The sequence below is a fragment of the Aspergillus luchuensis genome, chromosome 5 (genome assembly GCF_016861625.1).
Source record: "Aspergillus luchuensis IFO 4308 DNA, chromosome 5, nearly complete sequence".
Taxonomy (NCBI): domain Eukaryota; kingdom Fungi; phylum Ascomycota; class Eurotiomycetes; order Eurotiales; family Aspergillaceae; genus Aspergillus; species Aspergillus luchuensis.
The window spans coordinates 1,833,533-1,860,433 of NC_054853.1; the positions used below are offsets into that span (position 1 = coordinate 1,833,533).

The window sequence follows — 26,901 nt, forward strand, 5'->3', positions numbered from 1 at the left end:
ATAAAGGCATCCAGTTTGGTTAACAGAAAATAAGGCTTCCAGTATATATACACAGAAATTTAGAATTTTTAATCAACTTATTTATAATGGTATATATCTATATTTAATCCAGGAAATATATATATATTTTATGATATCTATAATTATTAAAGTAATCAGACTTTATATACTAATTACTATCAGATTATTTTATAATTAGTATAGGGAACATATCAGAGATATAACTTTTAATACATAAATATTACTTTTATAGATTAGCTCTAGGAGCTGAGTAACTCTAGCTAAAAGCTATAATAATTAAAGAATTTCTGCTGCAGGTAGATAATTCCAAATCAGTATATAAGACTAGAATATTATATAAATAGATTTAATAATTTCAAAGCAGGAGCAAGAGCAGGAAAAAAAAAAATTAAAAACCTTCAGAAACAGCTTAAGTAATGAAAAGACTATCTTACCTAGAATCTTTATAACTACACTCTCTTAGCTAATACTAAGATATATATACTTATCCAGAACTATTAAGATAGCATAACAGAATACAAAAGTATCCCAGACCGAAAATTTCCGCTGACATATATACAGATTATATATTCTGAAACACATATCAATCAGCTCATTTAGATACTAATTAATTTATCTATAAAGATGACTTTTTCTATTAGTCAGCCTCTTAACACCTAAGAGCTTTAAAATTACTATTAATTAACCAGCAAAAATTAATCAGTCCAACAAGCCTATCAAGCACTTTTTAGATCTGACTATAAAAATACTTACAGACAGCTGAGCAATAATCAGAGAGCCTTTTACTCTAAATAATAACCTTACTCATATCCTGCTAGATTAAACTCTACAAGTAGAACTTACATTAATACTACTACTCACAGAGACTAATATACAGTCTTATTTTACTTATACAGAATGCTGAGTGCTGTTTCCATAACCCCCTCATAAAAGGAAAACAGGATACAATCAGTATAAGAGTTTAAATCTTTTTCTTTAATATCTTTCCTTTATAGCTGTATCACCTATCTTCAGTCTGTAAAATAAGCATTATCCCACCAAGATCAAAAGAAACAATTAAGCACTTGTATTTAGTATTATAGTATATATTTAAATTCTTAGTACAATAAATAGAATATAATTCATCTCCTTCAAATCTATCCTTCTACAGATATATATAATATAGCCGGATTACTCCTTACCCAAGACTGGCAGTATCTATACTAGTATATTACTATATTATATAATACCTAGTCCAAGCTCAGATATTTTCTCTATTTTACCGACCATCTCAACAGTTATAACAGCAGAAAATCTTACTTAGTCTTCTGTGACAGACTCTATAAAGTTAAAATAATATATTATTAAGATTTCCGGGTATAATATACCAAGACAGACTAGCTTACCACACATTATCTTCTACTATTAAATACAGCTTAGCATATACTTGTAACACAATTACTGATTTATACTCTCCAATAAAACTGAACTAAAAATAATTATAGCTGCTGTACTAAAATAAACTCCTTTATTATAAAAAGTTAAACTAATCACATATTATATATAACATGGTTTTTATTATAAAGATATTTTATTAATTATTATCTTATTATTATCTTGTACAATATTCCCCAGAGCGGATTAACCATGCAGCGCTTAATCTCTTACTTGAAATAGATAAATTTGATCAGGACCTAGCTAGAATAAAAGCTATAACTGCTAAGTATACTGAGGTCCAAATGACGCAATCTTTGTAACTCACAGGAGGGTCTTGTCAAACCTACTCTAATCGCTCACATACTGTCCGGAATTCATGTGTCTCCCGAGTTTGACTAGGTCAGGCTGGAATGTCTGGGTTCAGGTCTTGTCTGCGGACTTTCATGCCCTCGGGTGCAGTAGGCTAGAAAATAGAACTGTCTTCATTTTAACAGGAGTAATCTTAAGATCATCTAATATTACTGTATCACAGACAAGCCTGAGGGCAGAAGCAAATTGATATTTTATTATCAGAAGAGTTAATGGTGCAAAGATATCTTTTCTAAGATAAGTATTACTGCTTCCTGGTTCCACACTGGTCGGAATATACTTCCATTTTTCCTTAATACTAGACCTTATTTTGTTCTGGTAAGATATCTGTAGATATTTTTCCTGTTTCTGAGGTATATAATAGATAATAAATATAGTTATATTCTGGAGAGACAGGAGTACACGTCCTGCTCCATCTGGAAGTAGGATATATATCATGCCTGAGAGACTTATAAATATATATAATTAAAATAGGACTTATATTCAATATTAAATAAGAGATAAATATATTTTTTTCTTATCTTCTTTAAACCAGCAGATATGAACTAATAAGTAGAGATGGTAAATATTATAATATAGTTATTTATATATTCTATTCAATATCTGTAATTTCCGCGGGCTATCCAGCACCTGGTTAAAGAAACTATAGTATAAAAGCTATAATAGTTGATATTATATACTGCCCTGTACAAAAACTAGGGAATACTGTATAAGCTAGTGACTGCACACACCAGGATATTCTTAAACCTTGTTCTATGAATATTATATTCTTCTGTCAACTTAGTATTTGACCACCTGGTGCTTACTAGCACTCGGCGGCCATGGGTCAAAAGAAAAAACTGTCTAAGAGAAATATTCCTTATAGTATAAAAGATAAAAGCAATGAGAATAAGTTCTTCCTATTATAAGTTAGAGAAGATTCTTCATCATATCAGGACACAGACGGGGATATATAAATATATTAATCAGAAGAGAATACAGTAGAATCTTAAAAGTATAGGAAAAAGCACTGTTAGAACTATAGTCTAAAGCAGCACACGACCACGATACAGATCCGGAACTATAGTAACAAGAATTATTACAGTATACTGGGACTTGAGAGGACCTGTAATATATAAAATATCTAATAAGTCTATTAAATCTTAGTCCTGCTAATACACCCAGATCATAATAAGTATAATAATATAAAAATCATATTTAAAAGTAAGTATTCAAGTGGTCAGTAATATTATAATTATTATTATAACTGCTGTAAGATCTTATTAGATTATTACTAATAAGTCTGCTTGATAAAAGATTAGCTAAGCCTACTAAATACTCAGTAATTTACAAGAATAGACTGCCTTTAATAAACAGCATAACTATTATAAGAATAAAGAAAGTATTAATCCACATAATCTCTTCAGGAAGAAGTTTATAAATAATATTTCAGGTAATAAGTCTAGCAAGATTTACTCAGCTAATAAAGAAAATAAACCAGAGACCCCTGACCACACTGTTTTAGAAATTTACTCTAAAACTACTATCTATATTAATAAATATCTCGCAGTAAAAGACACGTCCGTTATCCATGAAATACATGAAAAAATCAATGACCTCAACTAGAAAATTAAAGAAGAGAACCGGAAACACAGCCGGTCTGAAAATAACTTTTTAATTAAGATAAATCTGCTGACAGGTATCCACAATAAATATAATAAGACAACTGACATGGTCCAGGATAGAACTATTAATAAAAAACAGTTGAAAATACTGCGTAGAATTATAAGCCAGTTTGAGAATATATAAAAAAGATACAGTTATCCAGAAATTTGGAAGCTTCTATCAGCTATTAGTAACAGCAACAGTAATAATAACCAGGGACCTGGCAAAACTAATAATATATACTAAATATTTAGTTATCTGCCATATGTAAGCAGCCAGTAAACTATTTTCTTCATAGAAAGCCAGCTTAATAGAATCACCATAAAATAGTCACAGGATATTAAATATAATACAACTAGATTATACCTGGAGCTCCCTGAGTCACAGAAAAAGAATATCTATTATTTATAAAACCACTATGGGAAAGACCAGCAGGATAATTATAATCAGATTCTGGAATAAGATTATCAAGTTCCATCTAATATATTTCTATCTAACTGGGAATACTGATGAGCTCTATCTCCTTTATATAACCTAGTCTGTTTTTACAATAGTTCTGTAAATATCCTAAACTGAACTGTCCTATACAATATACTTAAAAGAAAGACTGCTAATCAAGAAATTAATAATTTCTATAAACAGTGTAATATAACTCCACTGTAGGCTTAAATACTCTCTCATGAATAACTTCCTGGCCGTAGTTATGCTAAGATTCAGGGGCTATCAATAACCGGCAGTACAATTAATAGACAGCAAGATATTAAGCTAATAATAAAAGTTAAGCGTAGTAAAAAGAGCAGATATACAGGTAGATTCCAGGAAGATAAGAATCAACAAACTAGTTTTTCAGTAGGGAAATATAGTGGAGAAGGCCAGGATACTACAGATATAATTTAAGCTATTATAGAGATAAACTGACTTCAGATACAGACTATTATTAATATACTTGTTTAGCTAACATCACGGCTTGTTATTATAGATCAGGCTTGAAATATTCTTTCTGGCTAGTACTAGCATGAATATATTATAAAGCAAGGCTGTTTTAAAAGAACTTACTAAGTATACTAGAAATAATCTCCAATAGAGAGAACCCGCTATGTTTGAATATCTTGAGATATCTAAGATAAAATCATATTTACTATAAATATACAGCACTCAGAACTATTAGTTTTAATTTTGTATTAAGCTGGACACTTACAGCCCCTGTTCTGGAAGATACTTATATAATTATCTTTTCCAGTTTACTATGTAAATATTCAGCGGTGACTTAGAACTGAATATATGTACTTCAAATATTATAATATACTGGCTTAGCTAGAAAGACTTTCATACAGTTTATTATATATAGTATTTGATATAGAGCTATTCCTTTAATATATTTTATATATTGTTTTTACTAAATATCAAAAAGTACTTTCATATATATACTCTGGCTTCTATAACTGAACTGGCTGTCAGGAATATACACGCCGCTGCACATATTTCAGTATTTTATGTACTGTTACAGCAAGTAATATCAGCAAAACCTTAATATACACGCGAACTGTATACTCATAATACAGATTCTCAGCTTGCCACAGTATCAGACATCCAGGTATTATGTCTTGGAGAACTTGAAACAGGATAATAGCCAAGTTATTTATTCTACTACCAAAAATGATGGAACACAGGTTAATTATACTAATTTTTCTTTTACTAGTAATATACAGACTTTCTCCTCCAGCTAGAGAATTCTATTAGTCATTGTTCCAATTTCTTATAATATAAGATAAAATATCATCCAAGAAGCTGTTGTGGTATAGTAAAAACACATAACTGAAGACTAATTACTTTATATTTTCAAGAGATACTTTGAAATACCATGTGCTAGCTTCCATGAGCATAATTGGGCTATGGTATGCTTATATATATAGTATATCCTGGAGTTCTAATAATATTAGTAACATCATATTTTATTAATAGATAGAAAGCTAACCCGGTAATTAACAGAACTAATCACAGCTAAAAGGCAGTACTCTATCATTAGCTCTATAATGGATCTATTATATTCAGTCCTAATATTTATGACCGAATGAGAAGTAGAAGAGATATCAACTATACTTAAAGAATTAGAATAGAAAATCCTGCGGGCTGTTAGTCCTCTATTCAGGTCATTACTTCTTTATATGATTTCTACGCTGTGTTGCGCATATAGACAGCAGAATTATCTGCCTGTTATGATATTTCTTACTGTCTTGGGATACATTACCATACCATTTTTTCTTTCTCTGAGCTGTACTAGGAGGATCCAGTTCGTTACCGCATACAAACATTAGACCCTCATGCCAGAGAGAAGAATATAGCATTTGGAATAAACGATCTACAGTCTGTGCACTCTACTGTGACGGCTAACGGGCTCATTTAGAAAGAGAAAAATAAAGGACTAATGCCAGTATAATAAGATATAATGCTGGCCAAGTTCTCTGCGGAGATTTGTACAGTCGAGAGTTGGGTATTCCTTCTATCTATATGCTTCAAAATAGGTGACAAAAAGGCTCCCGCTAGATCCCATCTTTCTTTTTGATACTTCAGTATTATTTTGTCTATAATACTTCGCATATTTGTTCCACATTTCCTTATGTTATAGGACCACCTGTAGCCACTTTCCTGCTTTATAGATCATTTGGTATGGGTATCTGCCAACTGGTAAGGCACGGAACCCAGCTAATAATTGGTATCCGTGTAATTATCCTTCAACCTACAGCAACAAGTGCATATGACATCGGTAGAGAAGCTTCATTGTGTCTGATACGTGCATCATTGTTCAGTATCATATTAAGGTAGATTGTGAGAGATAAACAGCTTCATACACACACACACACACAATTCATTAACGCCCGGCGGCTCAGCCGAAAGGGCAACTATTACTAATTTATCAACACAAAGTCTAATGTACATCTGTGGTATCTTCTTTAAGTCTATACATAGATCCTTTTAGTATATGTCCTCTCAGCTGTCACTATCATAGAAATCTCTGTGGGTTAATATATTTATTAATAGACTAGCTTGAAGGCGCTTCTTTAAGTATTTAATATCCTATTCTTAGTAGTTGAAGCGCGTCTACTATCTGTGGCACAGGATAGTTGGTATAAATTAGTTAGAGAAAGAATATCAATATCTTGGTTAATATAATTAGGTAGCATCGAGTCAGCCCGTAATGATAATAAATTATATTAAGACTCATACTGCCTCCAAGTTCAGCATCTATTACTAATTATTAAAAGGTAATTTCCTGCCCAGACAGAGGGAAAGATTACCCTGCTAAGTTCAAGTATATTATAATAGTACAATCCATTGCATGGTCTACTTCTAATACTAAAAAAAAAAATACTTTACAGTTTCTTTTATTTATCTATATACACACTAGTCTATTTATACAATATTAATCCAGTAAAGATATTTATTTAATCTAGTTATACTAGTCCAGAATTAAGCCAGCATAGTTACTTTTTTTTATAATAATCTATTATACAGCTGTCAGATATACTTTCCTGGAAGTATAATATTTATTTATTTAATATATCTTCCTATGTCTTCTGGCAAGACTTTTATAATAACTACTTAGAATTATATAAGATTTAATATTATTAATTTTATTCTAGAAACCTGTACTTATAAAATAATATTCTTGTGGATTACAGCTTAGGCCTGTTTCTTAATTAGGTCCAGCAGTTTATTATCTTTACTAATAAAGATTTAAAGTATTCTGATATGGTTTTCTTTTCTTTATAATTTATTTATTAATTTATATATATAGCAGATGAACTCCTGGCCTGACTATTATCAAGGATTTTATAATATAAAGACTGCAGCTTTATTACTGGTAAATAATCTAAGTCTAAAATCTTTCAGTCCTACTAACCTATTCAATATATAAGTTATAGCTGCTAGCTCTGCAAAGAATAGATTTTATTCTGATCTTATATCCAGTATCATAGAAAAGATCTTTAATTTCAGTTTCTGATATTAAAATGGCTGTTTCTTAATTATTATCCCAAATTCTACTATTCTATTCTATGCTAAGCTGCTGATCATAATCTATATTAATCTATCTAGTGCAGACTGCAGGTCTAGTATTATTTTATTATCTGTTTGTATATATATCTCCCATAATACTAATATAAATAAGTTAATAATCTCTAGTATTTTTATATTAATATTCTTTAGTATATCTACCACCTGGTACAGCAGTAAACAATAAAACTATTTAAATTTCCTGATCTGAGCTGTAGTTCAGCAGAGCAGATTAATATCTAGAAGTATATAAAGATTAGTTCATATTTTTATAGCCCGTCTCTAAAAACAGTATTATACTATAGTAATATAAGCCTCTGCCTCCGTAACACTGGTTATAATAGTAAGAAATATCCTGATAATTACCTATGCTTCTATTCTTTAAACTCAGTTAATTAATTCTATAGTCTTATTTTTAAATATATATATTTAAATATTAGAAGTATAGTCTATTACAGGAGCTATTATAGATTTAAATAGCTGCTATACTATTGATGGAAACAGACCTCAAAGTTATCAAAGCTTTATTATTGTTTTAAGATTCTTGGATACTGTTCTTATAATATATTTCTTATATTTAAAACTTATATTTATCAGAATATCCAGAATCTTAATATAATCTTTGAGTTTAATAATTTATTTTTTAATGGTAAAGAGCTCCCGGTCTAATTTATAAGTCTTAAAAATAAAATATATAATAGTTGTTTTCTCTATTTTAAAAATTATTTTACTTTATCTTTTCCAGTTAAAAGTTTTTTTAATAATTCTCTTAATATCTTTCTAATTATTTTATATACTTGATCTAGTCACCCATGCAGTAAAATTATTTATAAATATAATTATATCTCTTTTATTATTGATTTGATGTTGTATAAGATCTGTATTAAAAAAAAGAAACAGAATTAAAGATAATAATAAATCCTGTAGTAGTCCAGCCTGTGGCAGGCTATGGGTTTCAGATAATTATCTATTAATTTAGATAATTACTGTTTATTTAAAGCAAAATATCTTAATCTACCAGAGTAGATTCTTCAGTATATCTTATATTTTTATCTTCTAAAGTAACTATTCTTTACACACTCCATTATAGATACTTTTAATATTAAAGCTGATTAAGCTCATGACTTATCAGCTATATTATATTATATAGATTTACTCCTGCAGGAATATAAGTACTTATTTAGCAGATTACTGTTTTTGGATACTAAAGTAGCTGGTTAGAAATAAACTATATATCTTTATTATATATAAGATTCTTTCTATAATTATAAATTCCAGTATCTTGTCCAGTATTATAAAAAGTAAAATCAGTCTTTATATTTTAGTAATAGTATAATTCTCTTTATTCAGTTTTTTAAGTAATATAATTTTTATATATCTTTATTATCTTAGTAATGTATCTTCTTCTAGTAATACCCAGAAAAAATCTAGAACTCTGTATTTAACTGTAGGCTAAATTATCTTTTAGATTATTATTAATAGACTATCTTTATTAGATACTTTCCAAGACTTTACTATTATTAGTTATTATTTAATCTTCTTTATTATAATGGCAGGTATCTTGACTGGTACTCTTTATAATTAAATTTCTTTATTATTAATATTATCTGGTAAAGATAAAGAAAATTTAGTTAGTAATTCTTCTGCCTGTTTTATATAATTAATAATTATAGTTTTATTTATTTTAAGGAGCTGTAGGATTTTTCTGAATATTATATCTTTTTCTAATTTCAGGTATCTAGCAGCTTTCTATATATTATTATTATTAGTAAAAAATTAATTCTAGTGTTTTTTCTTCTATTACTAGATAATATTATAGTATTATTTTATTATATCTTAGATTATTATCTCTAAGTAAAATATTTTTTATCCTGCTTATTACTTAGAGTAGGCATATTTTTTCCAGTATATATATATATAACAGAGCTATATTAAATCAGCAGTCTACTACTGTTTTATATATAATAATAGTTTTAATTTTAGTATTAATATATATACTGCTTCTGAGACTGCTAATATAAACTAGTTAGTTTTCTGCTATACTGTACTCTCTACTGAAATAGTAATAAAAGTATTTACTATTCTAATATTAATCTTTTTCTATGGAGTATTTTTTAATATAAATTATTTCTGATACTATAAGAGTGACCAGAGGGTATTAAATACAGTCTTAATAATATAATAGTCTGAGCTATACTCTGTTTTGAGTATAATATATTTAATTATAGAGTCTGTTAGATTATCCGAGACTAGAACTAGATTAATTATTAATTTATAGTATCTGTTATATTCTCTACTATATTATATTTTTATATCTTATTTAAGAAGACTACTAAGAATATAATTATTTATAAGATTAATAATTAAATTTATTTTATCTTATTTTTTTAAAAATATGTTATCTCCTCCCCAGAGTTAGTCCTGCTAGTTAAAGTCTTTTATAATTAAAATCTCTACTACTGTACCCGTATCTCGCTGTACTTTTGTAATTATATTAATTAAGTATTTATATATATTATCTAAAGTTGAGGTATTTTCTTCTTTAATATAAATTAATACCATGAAAATCAGTTGCTCAGGAAGTCTAATAACTGTTGCTATAAGATCTAGAAACTTTATTAGTACTTATTTTATTTTAATATCTTTATTAATCCAGAGCATACTTTGAATTGTTTATCTATCTTTTTTTTAAGTAAAGAAAATTATCTTTGTCCATCTGTGGTATTCTATTAAAATAATTAGAAGCTAGCCTTGAATCCTTCTTGCTTAGAATTCCTGAATTACTAATATTATTATATTCTGAATTTCTTTGTTATTTATTAAGCTTTCATGCACTGCCCCCTGTTTTCTTATATTTAGTTAAATAATTTGAAAAGATTTATTTATAATATAATAGATAAAGCTTCTGATAATATTTACTGTATAATTTATAAGAGCCTCTGCATAAAATATACTTTAAAATTATTTAATTATAGTTACTATAATAATAGTCCTCCACAGTATATTTTACATGTTTCTGCACATTCTTATACTGAAATATTTTATATTTAGTTTTTTAGCAGTTGTAGCATTACATCAGTTAAAATCAGTATTTAAAAATATTAATTATATTAGATTCTTTCCCAGTATAAAAAAACCCGTCAGCCAGGAGTCTCTGTATATTACTGTCTTTAATTAAATAAATAATTATTAATTTATAGATTTTTACATTCTCCTTTCTGCTAAGCTATATAATTTTAATAATAGAAACTTTATTTTTTTTATTAAAGGCTGTTATAGCTTCTGCTTAAATATTACCATTTTTATTAAATACTATAGTTTTGTTAATGCTGTTGACTTTAATTAGATATAATTTATTATAAAATACTCAGATTTCTGTGTTAATCTTGGTTTCTGCTATTTTTTTAACCAGCTGGTATTTAGTCTTATCTCAGTAAGTAATTCTGATCTAGTTAGTATTCTTTGAATTTATTATGACAGCGCGGTACTGCCAGCTCATGTAGTTTTTTATTATCCAGATCTTAGTCTTAACTGCTATTTTAATTAAACCTGTTAATAGTCTCTTATTTTTAGTATTTATTATCTTTAAGATGTTTATCATGCAATATAACATATTAATAAAGATAATCAGTATCATATTTTATGATAAGAGAGTCTATATATTACTTAGTTAGCTGGTGGAGAATATATAAATAATATCTATATAGAATAAGAATCCTGAAGGATTAATTATAATATACAAGAATTAGATTTCATAAAGGATCTTCTTGTGGCTGTTCTGAGTGCATGACTCAGGATATAATATCAGGGGTTGATTTACTAGAGTCTGTAATTTATATTAAAACTCTGTAAGAACAGTGCCAAACTCTTTTTTAACTCTATAAAGCTTTTTCTTATATAATTTATTTTATTATCTGATTTCTCTCCTGAGCTTAATAATTTTTTTTATAAATTTAGAGGTATCTGAGTTCTTACTCTCTGCTAAGGAGTTGTCTGAAGTTATTATATTATATTAGATGACTAGCTTATCTTGGTTCTTTTTCTTTTACTGGAAATATATATTTCTCTGCTCAGTATTGATTTCTTGTTCTTGAATATAGTAGACTGGTGGTCTTATTATGTATTTCAGTCTTACTAATCACAGTAGTAAGTTTTCATATTTGTTGTTATCAGGCGGTTCAGGGGTTTGCATCTCAGCCTATCCTGACATTTTTCCTCCCCATGTTCGAGAAACAGTCGCAGCAATCCGTTCAAAGCTCAATTCATAGTCCCCGGCTTTTCGAGACTATCGAGACTCGTATTTTCTAATCTGCGGAAGCTCCTCGAACTCTCTCCATTGTGTACCTCCGGTTCTTTACAGTCGTTGTTGTTGTTGTTGTTGATTCATACGCTGACCCCTCGCCTGAGCGACATGCAGGGTACTACTATCTCCACACTCTATGTACATCCATTCCTCGTAGACTATTACTTTCCTGACGAACTTGGAGCCTCGTCAAGGCCTGTGGTGGCCAGTGCCTGGGGTTGTGTTTTGCCGCCCTCGTGGCGCGCGACTTCGGAATCTCTGCGATGCCTCCGCAAAGTCCAGGACCGCCCCGAGGACGCTACTGTCTTGCGGACCATCTTGGAACCTACCCTCCCTACCTTGTCCTGCTCCTCCCAGCATATCTGAAATATTGTTGAATGCCCCTCCAATCTTCCGTCGGAGGGCTTGGCGTAGCCCACTAAGCCGCGGGCAATCGATTAACACGTGGACCACGGTTTCCGTTGCCCCACATTCACATTTCTCATCGTCTCGGAGCCCGCGCTGTTTTCCGTGTGTCGCCAGCCATGAGTGGCCGGTCCGGAGTTGGGTGAGTAAGTAGGCTCGGTTTCGGGGGAGCGAGCCGTAGAGCCGGCGGGTCCGGTTGGCCGGTAGGGCCCGATCAATGCGGCGGAGATGTCCTCCGTTTCGAGAGGCCCTCCATTCTTGGTGCCATTCGTCGCTAATATTCCTGCGGATGTACCTTTTCTCTCGTGACAGAAGATGTCTAAAGGGGTGTCTCTTTTCACCCCCTACCGTGGCTTTGGCTAGGCGGTCTGCTGCTTCGTTTCCAGGGTTGCCGCAGTGACCCGGAACCCATTGTAGTCGCAGTGGGATCCCTCGCGCCCTGAGCTCCCCGGCCGACTGGTGAATCGCCTGAATGATACGCTGGCCTGATTTGTTCCAGGAGTTTTTGATAACCTGCAGGGCCGACATGCTGTCACTAAGGATTGTCGCTGGTTCTGCGTCTGTTGCTCTGGATCTCTGGTTCTTCTGCGCGAGCTGAAAAACCAGCCCGATCGCGTAGTAGATCGCCATTAGCTCAGCTGCGTAGACGGACCAGAACTCCATCGAACCAATGCTGACTTGTCGAGACCCTACGATCCGCTGGTTGTGGTCGAGAGCCACCGCCGCGGCTCCTAGCTGATTCTCTTTGCCCGAGGCATCCGAAAAGACTGTAATGTTGGGTGTGGCCGCTCTTGCTAGAGCATTGGTCTGTGCTTTCTCCCGATCCGGCTCAATTTCAATATCGGTGAAAGATTGGGCTCGCCAAGGTGCTAGTGGTCTGGGGTCAATTCTTTCCAGGGCTTGCAGCCGCGTGAGGTTCATTGTTCGTAGGGTTTCTGCCAGGGGAAAGCGCGCCCTATTGCCGACCTGGGTGCTGCGTACTCTTGCCCGGCTGATGACATCATGGACTGGGTGGTCTTCCGGTAAGGTGCTGAAGCGGGCTATCACTATCTGTGCCCGTTGCTTGAGTCGCAGGTGGGTAGGCAGCATGTGGGCTTCGACTTCGAGAGCTGCCGTGGATACTGTCCGGAAGGCCGACAGGATCCGGATGAGGGCGGTCCGTTGAACTGTCTCAAGAAGCCTCAGATGGATCTTGTCTCGGAGTGGTTTATGCCAGACTGTGGATGCGTAATCCAGCACTGGTAGCACGCAGGCCTGGTAGAGCTGGCGCATCTGTTCCGGCCGAAGGTGCCGTAGCCCACTCAGGGCTATGTTTACCTTGCTTGCTCGTTGAACTGCTCTCTGTACGTGCTCTTTCCACCGCAGCTCCTTGTCAAAGATGACTCCTAGAAGCTTGGCAGTGTCGGCTGGTTGAATAACCTGGCCGTTCATCCGGATCTGTCCGATTCTGTGTGCCGTTTTGCGTCGGGTCAAGTGAATCAGCTCGGTTTTTTCAGCGGCAAATGACGCGCCTGTTTGACGCGCCCATTGTTCAATCCGCGGAATGTCCTCTTCTTGGATTTTCTTGATATTCTCTTCCGCTGACGAGCTGATCCGCCAGCGGAAGTAGTCATCGATGAAGGCTGATGCTCCACCATTACTGTTGACCGGTTGATTAACTAGATCTGAATTATAGAATCCAAAGAGGATTGGCGAGAGTGGGGATCCTTGGGCCAGGCCTGCATTTCCTAGGGGAAGGTCGTCTGTTTCAAAGTCATCGAATGTGATACTAGCTTGTCGGTCCTCCATGAAGCTGCTGATCCATTGTCGGGCCTTTGACGGAATGCCTTTGGCCCGTAGTTGAACGTCCAGGCTAGACTGGTACACTCCGTTGAACGCGCCTTTCAGGTCAAACGCAATAAGTGTGACTATTCTGGACTGTGCCCATGCTCGGTCTATCGCATTGGCAAGGACAAGCAGGGCTTGCTCTGTACTCCGTCCTGGCCTGCCTCCATACTGTGTATCTGGAAGAAGTCCATGTTTCTCTGCCCAGTACGACAGCCTGCGCGCCATGACTGCCTCCAGGACCTTCCCTAGGGTATTGAGCAGTGAGATCGGTCGGTATGCCCCCGGGGCTGAATAATCGGGTTTGCCTGGTTTCCGCAGCACGACAATCCGCGCCTGCCTCCATTGTCTGGGGTGATGGCCCAGGTCCACTGATTTCGTGAAGATCATGGTGATAATATCTTTAAGGTAGGTCCACAAGTGTTTCCAGACAAGCGTGGGGATCCCATCTCTACCAGGGGCTGTAGTCCCCTTGGCCACTCTGAGCGACCGGTAGATCTCTTGTTCAGTAATCGGTTCCCATGGTAGCTCCTCCGCGGGGTTCACCAGTTCCTCTGGCTCGGGTTCAGCCATCATGGGGAAGAAGGCTTGCAGGAATGCCTCTGCTTTCCCTTGGTTATCTGTCACCTCTTCAGTGCCTACTCTGAGGGTGGGGATGCTCATGTAGGTATCCCGGGGCCGCGTGTAAGTAGCTGCTTTCCACAGATGGCCTTCGCCGGCTTTGTCAAGAAATTCCTTCCAGTGTCTACCTTTTGCTTTCTCAATTGCTCTGGTCCACTCTCGTCTTTTCTGCCGCATTTCTTCGAAAAGTATCTTCGTCATTGGGTGGTTAGGCCCTAGCAGGGCGCATCTGTTTTGCCACCGTCGCCGGATCTGGTTAACCTCAATCTGCTGGGCCTTGAGATCCGTAGTGAACCAGCGCTTCGAGTATGGGCACGGGGCCTGCACCGGCACATGTCGGTCTAGGGCAGCTACTGTGGTCTGGATTAGGTTGTTGACCGCGTAGTCTAGATCCTGGGCCGACTGAATATTCACAGGTGGGTCGATCTGTCTTAGTATATCTTGAGCTACTCGGGCCCAGTCAGCTCGGTCATACGCCCTTTTCGGTTTGGGCTTTCTAGTTTGCTCTGCCTGGAGATTCCATTCCGAATATGTTCCTCGGTGGTCTGACCCATAGTGGTCGTGGTAGAGTTGGCATTTGATCAAGCGTGTTACATCGTTGGTAAGCGTGAGGTCGAGAACTGATGTCTTTCCCGGTTGATTAAGGGACCAGTATGTTATGTCGCCTTTAGCCAGGCACCACTGTAGCTCGTGGGCTTGAAAGAAGTTGATCAGTTCCTCCGCATGTTGTGCGAAGCGGTGATGGACCGCGCGATGGCTCCATGCAGGGTGGTGACGGTTAAAGTCGCCTGCTAAGATAAGTTTTGTCGTACGGCTATTCTGCTCTGTATGTTCTTGGATAATTTTCTGGATTTCCTCCAGTATCTCCTGGGCGCTGCTGGCTTCGAACGGCTCATGCATCGCTATTGGCGGGATGTAGATTGAGAATACCAGGTACTGTAGTTCTGAAGTCCAGATTTTGATGCCTACCACGTCTGGGTGATTGCAGTGGATCTGGCGGTGTGATGATGTGGAGATCCTCCGGTTGACATAGAGGAGGCTGCGGAACCGCGGTATTTCCGGGTGTGTCGGTCGGTAGAGTCGCCAAGCACTGTGGTTAACATGGGTGTGGTATGCTGTCTTTGGCGGTTCCTGAATCAGAAGTAGGTCCAGGTTTTGGCTTTGATGGTCGTTGATGAGGGCTTCCATCCCTGCCCTCGATTTCATGATGTTCAACTGTAAGATGCGAAGGGTTGCCGTCATTGGAATGGACTGGGGTTAGGGGATGCCTGACATGCCCGGTCGCCCGTTGGGTGTTCTCCATTGCAGTCTGAGCATCTGGGTCTTATTCCTGGGAAGCAGTGACGCTGGTCGTGGTGACCCGCGCAATGTCCGCACTTCACTCGTTCCTTGCATGACCAGGCTAGGTGGCCAAATTGTTGGCAGCGGCGACACCTCTTCTTCTCCACCCGGTAGGGTTCCACGCTCCCGATGAACCTTTGCCCCACTAATATTCCGTTATCTATAATCCATTCTGCTGCCTCCGGTGAGTCCAACCAGACCCCCATCGAGGCTGATTTCCCTAAAGGCATGTCCCTCTTCTTCAACCATGCAATATCTTCGACCCGGAATTTCTTGTCATGGAGGTCATTCTCAGCCATAATCTTCTCGATTCCCTGTTTCTTGTTTCCTTCTAGTTCAAAGTCCTCAGTTGGGACTCGGTGAACCACGATCCCAAACCGGGGCTTCACTACTTTGGTGTTGTTTCCCAACTCCTCCAGCCACTCGGTGCTGTTCCGGGCTGTCTCAGCAGACTGGGTGTCCCGGAATCGGATGACATACCCCGTTTTGGTAGTACCAATGCCCGCGACTTGCACTTCTTTGGTGGTCTCTGCGTTCAGCAGGGCGGTCCTGATGTGCGTGTTCGCTGCTTCAGTAGGAAGGGCTCTTGAGAATCGGTCATTGTCAACATCTTGATCGAGGGTTGGTGCGGTACTAATTCGGACACAGTTGGGTTCCTTCCTGGGGCGCGGGACGGTTCTCGCTGGGTTTGGCTGAGGGTTGCCAGCAGCCACTTCCGCCCAGGATCTGTTCACGGGGGCGTTCAGCGGTTGTGCCTCCAGTTTGGCCCGTAGGGCTTCGATTTCTTCCTGCAGTTCCTTATTGTGGGTTCGCAGGAGCTGTTGTTCAGCTTTCAGTTCTTGGACCTCCGCCCTCACTGTCTCAATTATTTCAGTCTGGTGTTTGAGTGCCTCATTGAAGCTGTTGAAATACTGTCGGACGTCTTGGTTCGTCACCCGCCCGTTGCTTTCTCCGCCGGTCGCAAATTCAGGGTTCGCGATCGGCTCATTTTCCTCTCCGTCGAGGCCGCGCCTGCGGCGTTTTCTTGCTGCTGGGATCCTTGGGCGAAAGTCATAGTCGCTGAAAATTGTCGCTGTTTCTTGGGTGTTTGTGGGATGGGGTTCGGTAACCCCTGCCGGGATCGCCATCGGGCCGAGACTAGTGCCCGCTCGGCACACAATGACAGCCACAACACCTCACTTACTCACGATGGTTTGATATACGAATTTCTCTCTTCAACGGTCCTCTCTGCAATACAGTACTTTGCACAACTCTTCGGGTCATACAGTACTTTTCTCCGTGAAATGTACAGTCCGTCTCGAAATCGCTCTGACCTTCAAACAAGAGAGACTTGTCTTCCGGACCCACTGCCAAGCACTTAGTAAATATACTATAGTGAACCACCTGCTTGGAACTGAGGGCCTGTACTTTTCTTAGCGTATCAAATTATATATCTACTTATCCGTCTTATCAATCTTCATGAACTGAGTATGTCAGAGCTAAGCTGACAGGAGGTTTTTAAATAATCTTAGCAGATATACTTAGTAAAGTAATTTTTATTATTGATGACTCCAGCACTCTCGCCCTACCGATCAGAACCGGCCCGATCAGGATCAGCTGACTGGCCTGGTTAGTGTCTACGACTTTAACAGCGCCCTCGCTTAGTACTTTCTTAGGAAGTATAGATTGACCCCGCCGATTTATTTATTAGGAAAATGGTCACGCAACTTCAGGAAAATTAAATTTGAGTTTTAGAATTATCTAATTATAATATCTCACGTTACTGTTACAAAAAGATTCTGTGGCTATTCATTTAGCCTATGTGTTCGCTGATAGACTGTGGACCCCATAGGGCGCTTAAATTAATTCCCTGTAGATTCTACAACTATTCTTAGATACTATGGTTGAGTCTTGTCTGCGATTCATACTTGATATATTATTAACTGCAAATGGAAATCCTCTGCAATAGCTGGTTGGCTGGAAAACTGAGATCTCTGACTTATCAAATTACTAATCAAAATATCAGAAAGAATCTTTCTTGAAAATGTCCAACCTAGCTGAAGTTCCCATATAAATTACATGGAAATCCCAGCTAGAGTGGTTATACCTAACCGTTAACCTGACGGAAAGTATAGATTTTCCCATTAACCTACCCTACCCTGGCCGTTAACCACTCCAATCCCAGCTCAGATAGATACGAAATAGATGAATCATTATGGATCATTTTTACAAGGATTTTTTCATGTGAAATCTCGTATTACTGATATCATTCTGATCATTTTATTCATATTTCTTTATTCACTGTCATCTACCCCACCTGCTTACTCCACTTTCTTTGTTTAATGATCAAACTGATGATCTATGATTCTGATCTAGAATCATCAACCGAAAACGATAAATAACGTCTTTCTACCCCTAGCTGGATCAGGAGAAGCAAGCAAATTGAATTTATTCACTTCCTATCTAAAGGATCCACTTATTTCCCATTTAGGAAGTTTGCTTCCCTTTGACAACTTTGTCAATTGTATTTACTTTTATTAGATTGATATCTAGCTTCCTAATTTGGCTAGTATCATTCCCTTTTTAGACTTAGTGCTATATTACTTATCAAATCTACTTACTTCCTGATCCACACCTCCTTTACCCTTGACCGGCGTAGTCCCGCTCGACCGCTTTCTCTTTTAGGACTAGCGCCCCTGGGCCGGTCCGACATTAATAATATAAGATGTTAATAGAGTGACCACGAAGAGAGATTCTTAATTATATAAAATTAGTTTCATGGTCTTTGAGGAGATCTTCCGGGATTATACACTGCTGACATTCTATATAATAATAATATATATATATATATATATATATAACTAGTGGGTCTTATTCTTCCCTTCAATAATCGACGAATGAGAAGCAGTATCAGTTAATAAAAACAAATAAGACAGATCAGTAGATACATAACTTAATACTGTACCTGGCTTTTTACGAGTAGTCGGGACCGGCAGATGTTGCAGAATCATATGTGCTGACCCAGACATGGCAATGGTGGCACTGGCTGCACCCGGCACGCTTCCGAGCTAGGTGAAGACCAAGTACAAAAGCTAACATGCCTCAAAAAGATGACTTGCCTACAGTGCGTACCTTCCTTCATAGACAAAATTAAACGAAGGGTCGTATGGATTCGCGACCGCAAGGGGTCCTAGCTCGCAGCACGTTATCCTGGGATCCACAGAGTGGATATGTAACTGGAAGATGAGGCTCTCGATGGGTGAAAAGTGCTGCAGATCAGTATCAGAACATCAGCAGGTATAAGGGTGCTCCGGGACCAATATGAGATTTAGCCACAGAGACTGAGGACAGATTATAAGTACGCGGCCTTTGCAGTCATGAGGCCTGATATACCTGAGACATTCACAGCTGGCCACTTTGAAAGCCCTTATACTTGTCATGGACAACAATATTATATATTTTACAAGATCTGCAAGTAAAAGAAATGTCATCCTACCCCTTTATACTTAGCAGTAAAGACAATGCAAGTATCTACAGTCACTCGCCCAATTCCCTTAAACTGAGATTAATAATTCAAGCACCGCCTGTATGCCCGCCAGCGGGCTTTAATCTTCCAGACATTAACTCACTCAACCACCGGATTATCTTGGCCCGTGGATCTATAATAGTACTAGACACCACACGCGCCCGTCTCCAAGCAGTCAAATTTACTCAGTAACAGTCTATTCCCGAAACTCTGAAAGATAAGTAATAATAGTAGAAGCTGCAAAAACACAAGAATTAGTTTTATGAGCACTGCCTGCATATTTTCCAGAATATAAACACAGTAGTAATTAATGTATCGCAGGAACTATCCCTACTTCAGTTATTTGAGCCCGAGATAAACCTGGCCGGCTATCCTCACGTTTAGGAAGCAGTCCAGAAGCTATATAACATGCTACGGCAAGCACAGGAGCAGGAGACAGTAGCAGAATATAAGTAGAAGAAGTAATAGAACATGCCGCGCATGGGAATGCCTTCGTCCCGGTGGGTATGATATGTACTCAGGATTACGGGGGAAGGTTCTGTCAAGGAATATCCAGCCTGACCTGGCATGTTACAGAACATATTCTTGGTTTAAGAGAATAGACGAAGAAGAAGAGATTAGTTTCCATACTACTTTCACTTCCCGCCAATGGGCGTGCAATCTTTAGTGTGTTCCTGCATCAGCCCCAAGCACCTGCGCGTATAATGTATGTCCGCATCTAAGACACACTTTTCTTACTTTAGAAACAACATTATATTCTCTAATATAGCAGACGTCCTTCCTACACACCATGCCCGCCGCTTGAGAAACTGCGTGATCTAGTCCACGGCATCCAGTTTAAGAAGAAAGAAAATACCCATAACCTGGCTGAGAGTAACTGGTCTTTTATATAATTATTCTAGCTAGAAAAACTGCTACTATTATTACTCTATCTGCATCACTGCACTCTATAGTCAATCAGTTATAGAGTAAAAATATCACCCAGTCAGATTCTAAATATTTTTCATAGACTAAAGCCGTCGACTGACACACCTCTGCTGTGAGACGGAGAGATTTAAGAGTCTTATAATAATATCTAATATGATAAGCCGTTACAGTATACAGTGCAATCCAGAGACAACCGGCTTAAGATACTTTATTATTATTTAGTTATATTCCACAATCTATTAGACCATTATTATCTGTACCAGACAGAGGTCCGGGATAATATGCTGTATCCAGTCTATTATAAACAGCCTATAAATCCGGAGTCGCGCAAAGACTATCTCTTTATTAGTTAAACCCCATATCCGTTCAACCAACGTAACTAGTATAAATAAAAAATCTTGAAGAATCCGAGCTTTGTTGATCCATAGCTGCGTGCACTCAAGCTGTGGGGGGGATAAGTACAGTAACACCATTCAGACCTGATCCAGCACGAGTGGAGGACGGAGGCTGGTTGACAATTCTGGCAGACTCTGTGGAGACGATTTCATTGTCATGCGCCGTAATAGATCTAGTGGACATCTGTATAGCAGCAGGAGCGAATGTCACCCCATTTGAAACTCACAGGCGGCAATCGTTTGGGCGGCTGTGGTGACATACGAAACTTATAAATTTCTAATGAATGACTTGAGAAGTAGCTAACGGTGGTTGGGAATTGAGGATACTCGCTGCAACGGATATAAAGAGACGGCTTTTGCGTGTCATGCTTTCACCACCCAGAATGCAGTCGTCTTAGCCCACGGTCTGTTCTATGTCAACTAATTCGCCCGACTCCTCAGCCTTCGCAGGCTGCTTCATAGTTCCCCAGGTGGTCAAAGCCACTTCTCCGCCAGCCTTAGATAACCGGTATCTAACCAGGGCCACGAAGACTCTCGCCAAGTCTGCGCGGTCAAGGAGATTAAGTAACCGTTTAATCCTGTCTGGTAAGAAACGCATCACCGGAGCGAGGGTCGAGGGTATCCGAATGCAAATGGGATATCTTTGCGCCAGCGCCAATATCGTCCGGGCACCACCGGCCATCGTAGGCGAGGGCTCGGCTTGACCATCCAGGTCTTGTTCGAGTTGTTGGATCTGGTGCCGAGCCATGGCCAGCCCTTTCTGCTGCGCAGAGCGGTATAAACATCTTCTGGCTCTGTGCGCGTTCTGGGCAAAACGGTGCAATTGTCTCTTTTGTCCAGGGAGATATCGCTGACATGGCAACAATGTTGCTTGATGGTCGAATAGTCCCTCTGGCACACGGATATCTCAGTGCATCGTTGGTAGCTTTAGCTCGCCGTAGCCTAGCCGTGGCACCTGCACCGGGGTTCGACCTCGCTTAGTCATTACTTAGTAAGCTGGATATCTAGATAAGTGGCCGCAGAATAGTGGCCATTTCTTGGAAGTGCATAGGCCGGGAAGCCGCTCCACGTTGATCTAGCGATAGAACCCAGTATACTAAGGGATTATTCTCATTTTGAATCAAACTATGACTTTAGTCTGAGTTACAGTCTATGTAAGTGTGAATTCTTTTTCTACGCCCCTAACGCGTCCCATGTACCACATTCCTATCTTTTACCTTCTTTTTTCCTTGTATTCTTTTCCTTCAAATACACTGCTATATGTGCTTCGAGGATGACTGACTAATGGAAAACATTGGAATTTAGGGAACGAACTCAGAAATATTAGCTCTGGCTTAATAGACACTGGACGTGCTCGAATTCCACGAGAGAAGTCCGTTAACGAAGGTGTTCTCTCCTACCGAGGACAGGTTCATAAACATTAACAATTACTTCAAACGAGCAAAGATGTTCTCGAAAGGTTATTATATGATAAACGTATCCAAGACACAGCTAGCCCTACTCTCCTGCACCCCGACTTTTATAAGAGTAATATCTACGTCTCGGCAGATGACCCAACGGTCATCACCGGTCTTATAGATTAGTAAACGGCAAGTATCGAGCCGGCATTCATATACGAAAACGAGACGCCAGACTTTACAGCTCCCCCTGACTCAGAAGACGAGGGCACACTAGAAGACGAGAAACCTGAAATATAACGAGCGAAAGAAAGTAAAGACGCCTCAATCTACCACTAAACATATAACGTATGCATGAAAGGCCTCGTCCCAAAGCTCTGACCCGCTAGACTCTAAGACCCGACTTTATTCCGACTTTTCTATTACGCACATACCTTATGGAGAGATAGTGCTGCGGCTGTTCGGCAGGAGCTGATTAAGCTTTCGGGTTAATAGTTAGTAAGAGCTCGGATTACAGGGCTCGTGTCTGTATATACCGACAGAGGAAAAGCTGGCTCGGCATTCCAGGGACTATGAGGACTTCGAGACGGTGCAGAAGTTAAAAGTCTGGCTTATGAAGTCCTTGGATACGAATTCTAATAGGTGGGTTCCGAATGAGGCATGGGAGGCTGCGCGGGAGGCCCATCGACTGCGTATGAGCAGTGGATGGAGACGGCTAGAGAGGCGGAGGAGAGGGGGGATGAGAATATGACGGTTGAGAAGGCGGATAAGTTATGGCCGTGGGATACGAGGTGAATTTATTTAATAGGCCCGGATCAGACCTCAAGACCTGCAGTACGTTCTCGTACTTCTCCTGTCTAAGAGGGTAAACTAGCCAAGGAGTCGGGGGGATCCTCAGTAATGGCTTTCAAATCAGTCAAGGATTGAGCGTATATTAGACGCGGTTTTCCCATCAATCGGCGGTTTTAGGGGAGAGCTAGCAAAACTCCCAAGGGGGCGTAATTTGATCTGCCATGAGATATCGCTGACATGGTGACAATGTTTGCTTGATGGTGAAATAGCTGTGTCGTTGTTTGCACGAGGGGCTGACCTTTGCCGATAAAAACCCTCGCCTATGGAATACAATGCTCTGAAAATATCTTATGCCAAACATGGGTAACTCGACAGCACAAGTTATCCAATATTGAGATTGACACTTGTTGAGAGTTGAACAACGTGCCCAATTGCTCCACTAAGCGGTGTGGGCGTTTTCCAAAAGCGGGGTCGGTATCGGTATTATTCATTCGCCGTCCCAGCCTATCACAGGCGATGACTATGCGGGAACTGCCCCACCGTTTGTGAGCAGTAGGGGTGGTCAATAATACCTATCATCTCTGATGTTTGCATAAATCGAAGGCTTGGCTCCAGTTGGGCATTTGCCAAGGCCCTTTGATGCCCCAGGCAGTAAGGATCACGTGATTTCTTGACCAGTGCGCCCCTTCCTTGTGAATTACAGAGTCAAATCATCATCTCCCTTCTGCCCTATCTCCTACTCGACGGAATTTTAATATTATCCCACTCTTTGGAAACAAAACGAACGCATCCCGGTACTATTTCACCCCAATTCAAGGCTCTCTTCCTAAAAAAGCGACGGAACAAACGGAATACCGACCGTGTCTCGAAGTTCAGCAGCGTCAGATATCAAACGGTGACTTATGCCCAGCTATGGAATCAGGAAAAGTAGCCGCATCACCTTGCGAGTTCGAAAGAGCACCTGGAATGGAGATTCTCCGCGTCTGTTCATATCATCGGCATGACTTCGATCTAGCGGTTGCCAGAACAAATTCCCGTGACCACGACCAAGTACGCAGCTCGCTGCTTCGATCTATCAATGCTACGTCCTCAGGACTTGGACATCTTCAGATTCTGCCCCTTGAAATTGTCTATGAGATATGCTTCCTCCTTGATATTCAATCTTTGCTCAACTTGCGTCATGTCAATCGCCGTGCGCACCAAATCGTTAGAACGACCCGTGGCTACGAAGTGACAATTACCCATGCCTTTGAGGCTCTGTGTGTTATACTAAAAACCAAAATTGCGTCTTGGTTCACACTTTCTGACCTGTTCAAAGTACTCTGTACGAGGGACTGCCATTTCTGCGGCTCCTTTGGTGGCTTCATATTTCTTCTGTCGTTCACGAGATGTTGTTTCTCTTGCATTCGGGAAGATTCTCTTCCCTCCCTCTTACCATCATCTGTCGTGAAAAACCGCTTCAACTCGAGCCCGCGTGGCCTATACAGCTTGGTGCCTACGATAAGGTCATTGCCTGGCATATATTCAATGGACGAGATTGTGCGAAAGAAAAGAACCCAAATCATGCCGGCAGAATTTATTAGCAGATTGTCCTTACGTGAAGCAAATGAGAGGGCGCGAGTGGCACAATCAAAGGAAAAGGCGTTACTACGTTATATGGTGACTACCGCCCTACCGTATCTCGATATTAAAAGCGGTGATGTACAGAATGGGATATGCTGTAGTGGTTGCCAAATTGCTTTGGAAAAGGCTCTGAGGTCATCAAGGGTTCAGTCTAATGCTTGTGCTCTACGAGACAAAGTGTACTCTTATGAAGAATTCATGGAACACTTCTGGGAATGTCGAGAAGCCCAAAACCTATGGATGTTGAGTAATCAAGGGGTCGATGTCGCTAACGTCTCGGAATTCGTCAGGCGTGGAGGTTGGTTCAGAAAAAGGGATGTTATTATGTCTTTTGACAGCAAATAGCACGCGGAATCAACATACACGCTCCTTCCAACGGACTGGTATATTGCCTACTAGCACTCGAATAGTGCTGACTCCTTATAAATTGGGGAAAGGTGGGGATTCTTTATTGCAATAACTATTATACTACAAGGCGAGTACAAATCAATTAGCATAATCGCGATCATTCTCTGACCTATAAGCAAGGGCGATCGGCGTAACAGAGGATTGCCTAACTAGTTGGTTAACATGGTCCTGGAATCAGCCCGAGAGGAACTTACGGCTTTCCCAGTCAGGCCAATTTCACCGAGCGAAACCTGCACCGCGTCCGGTGTCCTCCACTAACTGATCACATAGACTATCCATCTCGGCTTGCATAGCTGCAGTATCGCCATTACAAAATTGGCTTTTCTCAAAATCAATCAGTCGCACCGTCCCATCTTGAACAATGAAGTTGTATCTGTTGACATCCCCATGGAGGATGCCAATGTCATGTAGGCGCTGGAGGGCAGCTTGACAAGACGAAAGATCCTGGATTTTTGCTTCACGCCCTTGGAGCTTTTCTAGCATAAAGCCGATTACACGGCCATGCTCGTGGACATGGCCAATGAATCTTGGGGCAAGACCTGTGTTTTCCAATTTACTATACATGAGAGTCTCCAGCAATAAACGAGGTATTTCCCACTCAAATCGGGCAACCTTCGCAATGACAACTGGCGATCTCGTAGTAGCCAACGACACGTTACAGGAGTAAGTTGCTTCGTAAGTGGTAGCGGTGAGCTGTTTGATCCTTTTTAAATCGAGACAGTCAACTAGCACAGGATGCCAAAGCTCTGTTATGCCAATGAAGTTTCTGTGCTGTAGATTCATTGCGACCTCACCGCTCGATGTATCTCGACTGACGTATGCAACATTCCAGGTATAATCTTTAGGAAATTCAGGCAATGAGCTGAGGGGCATGGAAAGTGTTGACCGTTCGAATGTACCGGCGCTGATGATCAAATATCTGACCCGATTTTGAACTAATATTCTGTACTCGCTGTCATCCCTGCTCGATACCTCCATCGAAAGTATGCGAGGAGGTGAGGATATCTGACTCATCTGGACAAAGGCAAAGGAGAAGATCTTTTTTTAATTAGGTGGCAATATCAGGAGGACATCAAGAGAATCAAGAGACGCAAGAAAATGCAAAGACTTAACCGCGGAGGTCGAAACAGTTCTTGAGTCACATAGGTGAAAGCGACAGCGCCGATGATCTTTTCCAAGATAGGTACATGTGCATCCTCTAGCCTCAATGATAGGTTAAATCTAGTGAAGTGTGATCCATGTGATGTGATGTGACCATTATGCGTCCTACTGACAAATTACTGGTCTTTATTGGATAGTGGGCAGCCTAAGCGCTCAACTCATGTCAGCAGCAAAACAGCAATCTGACAGCAGCCCTGCTCATGTATATAAATAGGCGCCTGCAGGCTCACAAATAGAACGTAGTAAAGCTCAATCTGCTCATTCTCTATTGCTTCCTCCCAGTTGACCCTTTTCTTCCGGTACACCCCAGAGCGCCCAAAATACACCAAGCCCATCTGATTTCTCTCCACCGTCTGCTAAGGGACTTTCTAATTCGTCTTTCGTTGGAAACCTACGAATCACGGTAAACGGCATTTTGTGATTAATGTAACTCTTATGCCTAACGTCTCTCAGGTTTCACAATGTGCACTTCGTTTTACATACAGTATACCTGTGGGTGCAGAAAAGAGATGGAGTTCGTCCAGTGCGCCGAGCGTCAAGGGACGAATGTGAAATGCAAGCCTGTAAGGAAGGAGCCAGGCAAGGATTCTACGAACTATTGCAGAGGTCATCTTGTGAATCCTGATGCCCCAAAGAAATATTTTTCCGACGAGGAGTTGCAGGATTGAATAGCGAAAAGAAAATGAGTACTCGTCA

General features: G+C 39.3%; 4 protein-coding genes across 4 annotated transcripts; all 4 read right to left on the bottom strand.

Annotated features, from left to right (window-relative positions):
- Positions 1-11,995: 11,995 nt before the first annotated feature.
- Positions 11,996-15,898, bottom strand: AKAW2_50615A (uncharacterized protein; the record flags this gene model as incomplete). Its single annotated transcript, XM_041690453.1, has 1 exon — positions 11,996-15,898. The coding sequence occupies one exon, from the start codon at positions 15,896-15,898 to the stop codon at positions 11,996-11,998; it is 3,903 nt and encodes a 1,300-aa protein (XP_041544036.1).
- Positions 15,899-21,218: 5,320 nt separating this feature from the next.
- On the bottom strand, positions 21,219-21,572 carry AKAW2_50616A (uncharacterized protein; the record flags this gene model as incomplete). The annotated part of the gene is made up of 1 exon (XM_041690454.1): positions 21,219-21,572. One exon carries the CDS (start codon positions 21,570-21,572, stop codon positions 21,219-21,221), a length of 354 nt encoding a protein of 117 aa, XP_041544037.1.
- Positions 21,573-24,236: 2,664 nt separating this feature from the next.
- Positions 24,237-24,578, bottom strand: AKAW2_50617A (uncharacterized protein; the record flags this gene model as incomplete). The annotated part of the gene is made up of 1 exon (XM_041690455.1): positions 24,237-24,578. One exon carries the CDS (start codon positions 24,576-24,578, stop codon positions 24,237-24,239), a length of 342 nt encoding a protein of 113 aa, XP_041544038.1.
- A 682-nt stretch (positions 24,579-25,260) lies between these two features.
- On the bottom strand, positions 25,261-25,827 carry AKAW2_50618A (uncharacterized protein; the record flags this gene model as incomplete). The annotated part of the gene is made up of 1 exon (XM_041690456.1): positions 25,261-25,827. The coding sequence occupies one exon, from the start codon at positions 25,825-25,827 to the stop codon at positions 25,261-25,263; it is 567 nt and encodes a 188-aa protein (XP_041544039.1).
- Positions 25,828-26,901: the final 1,074 nt, after the last annotated feature.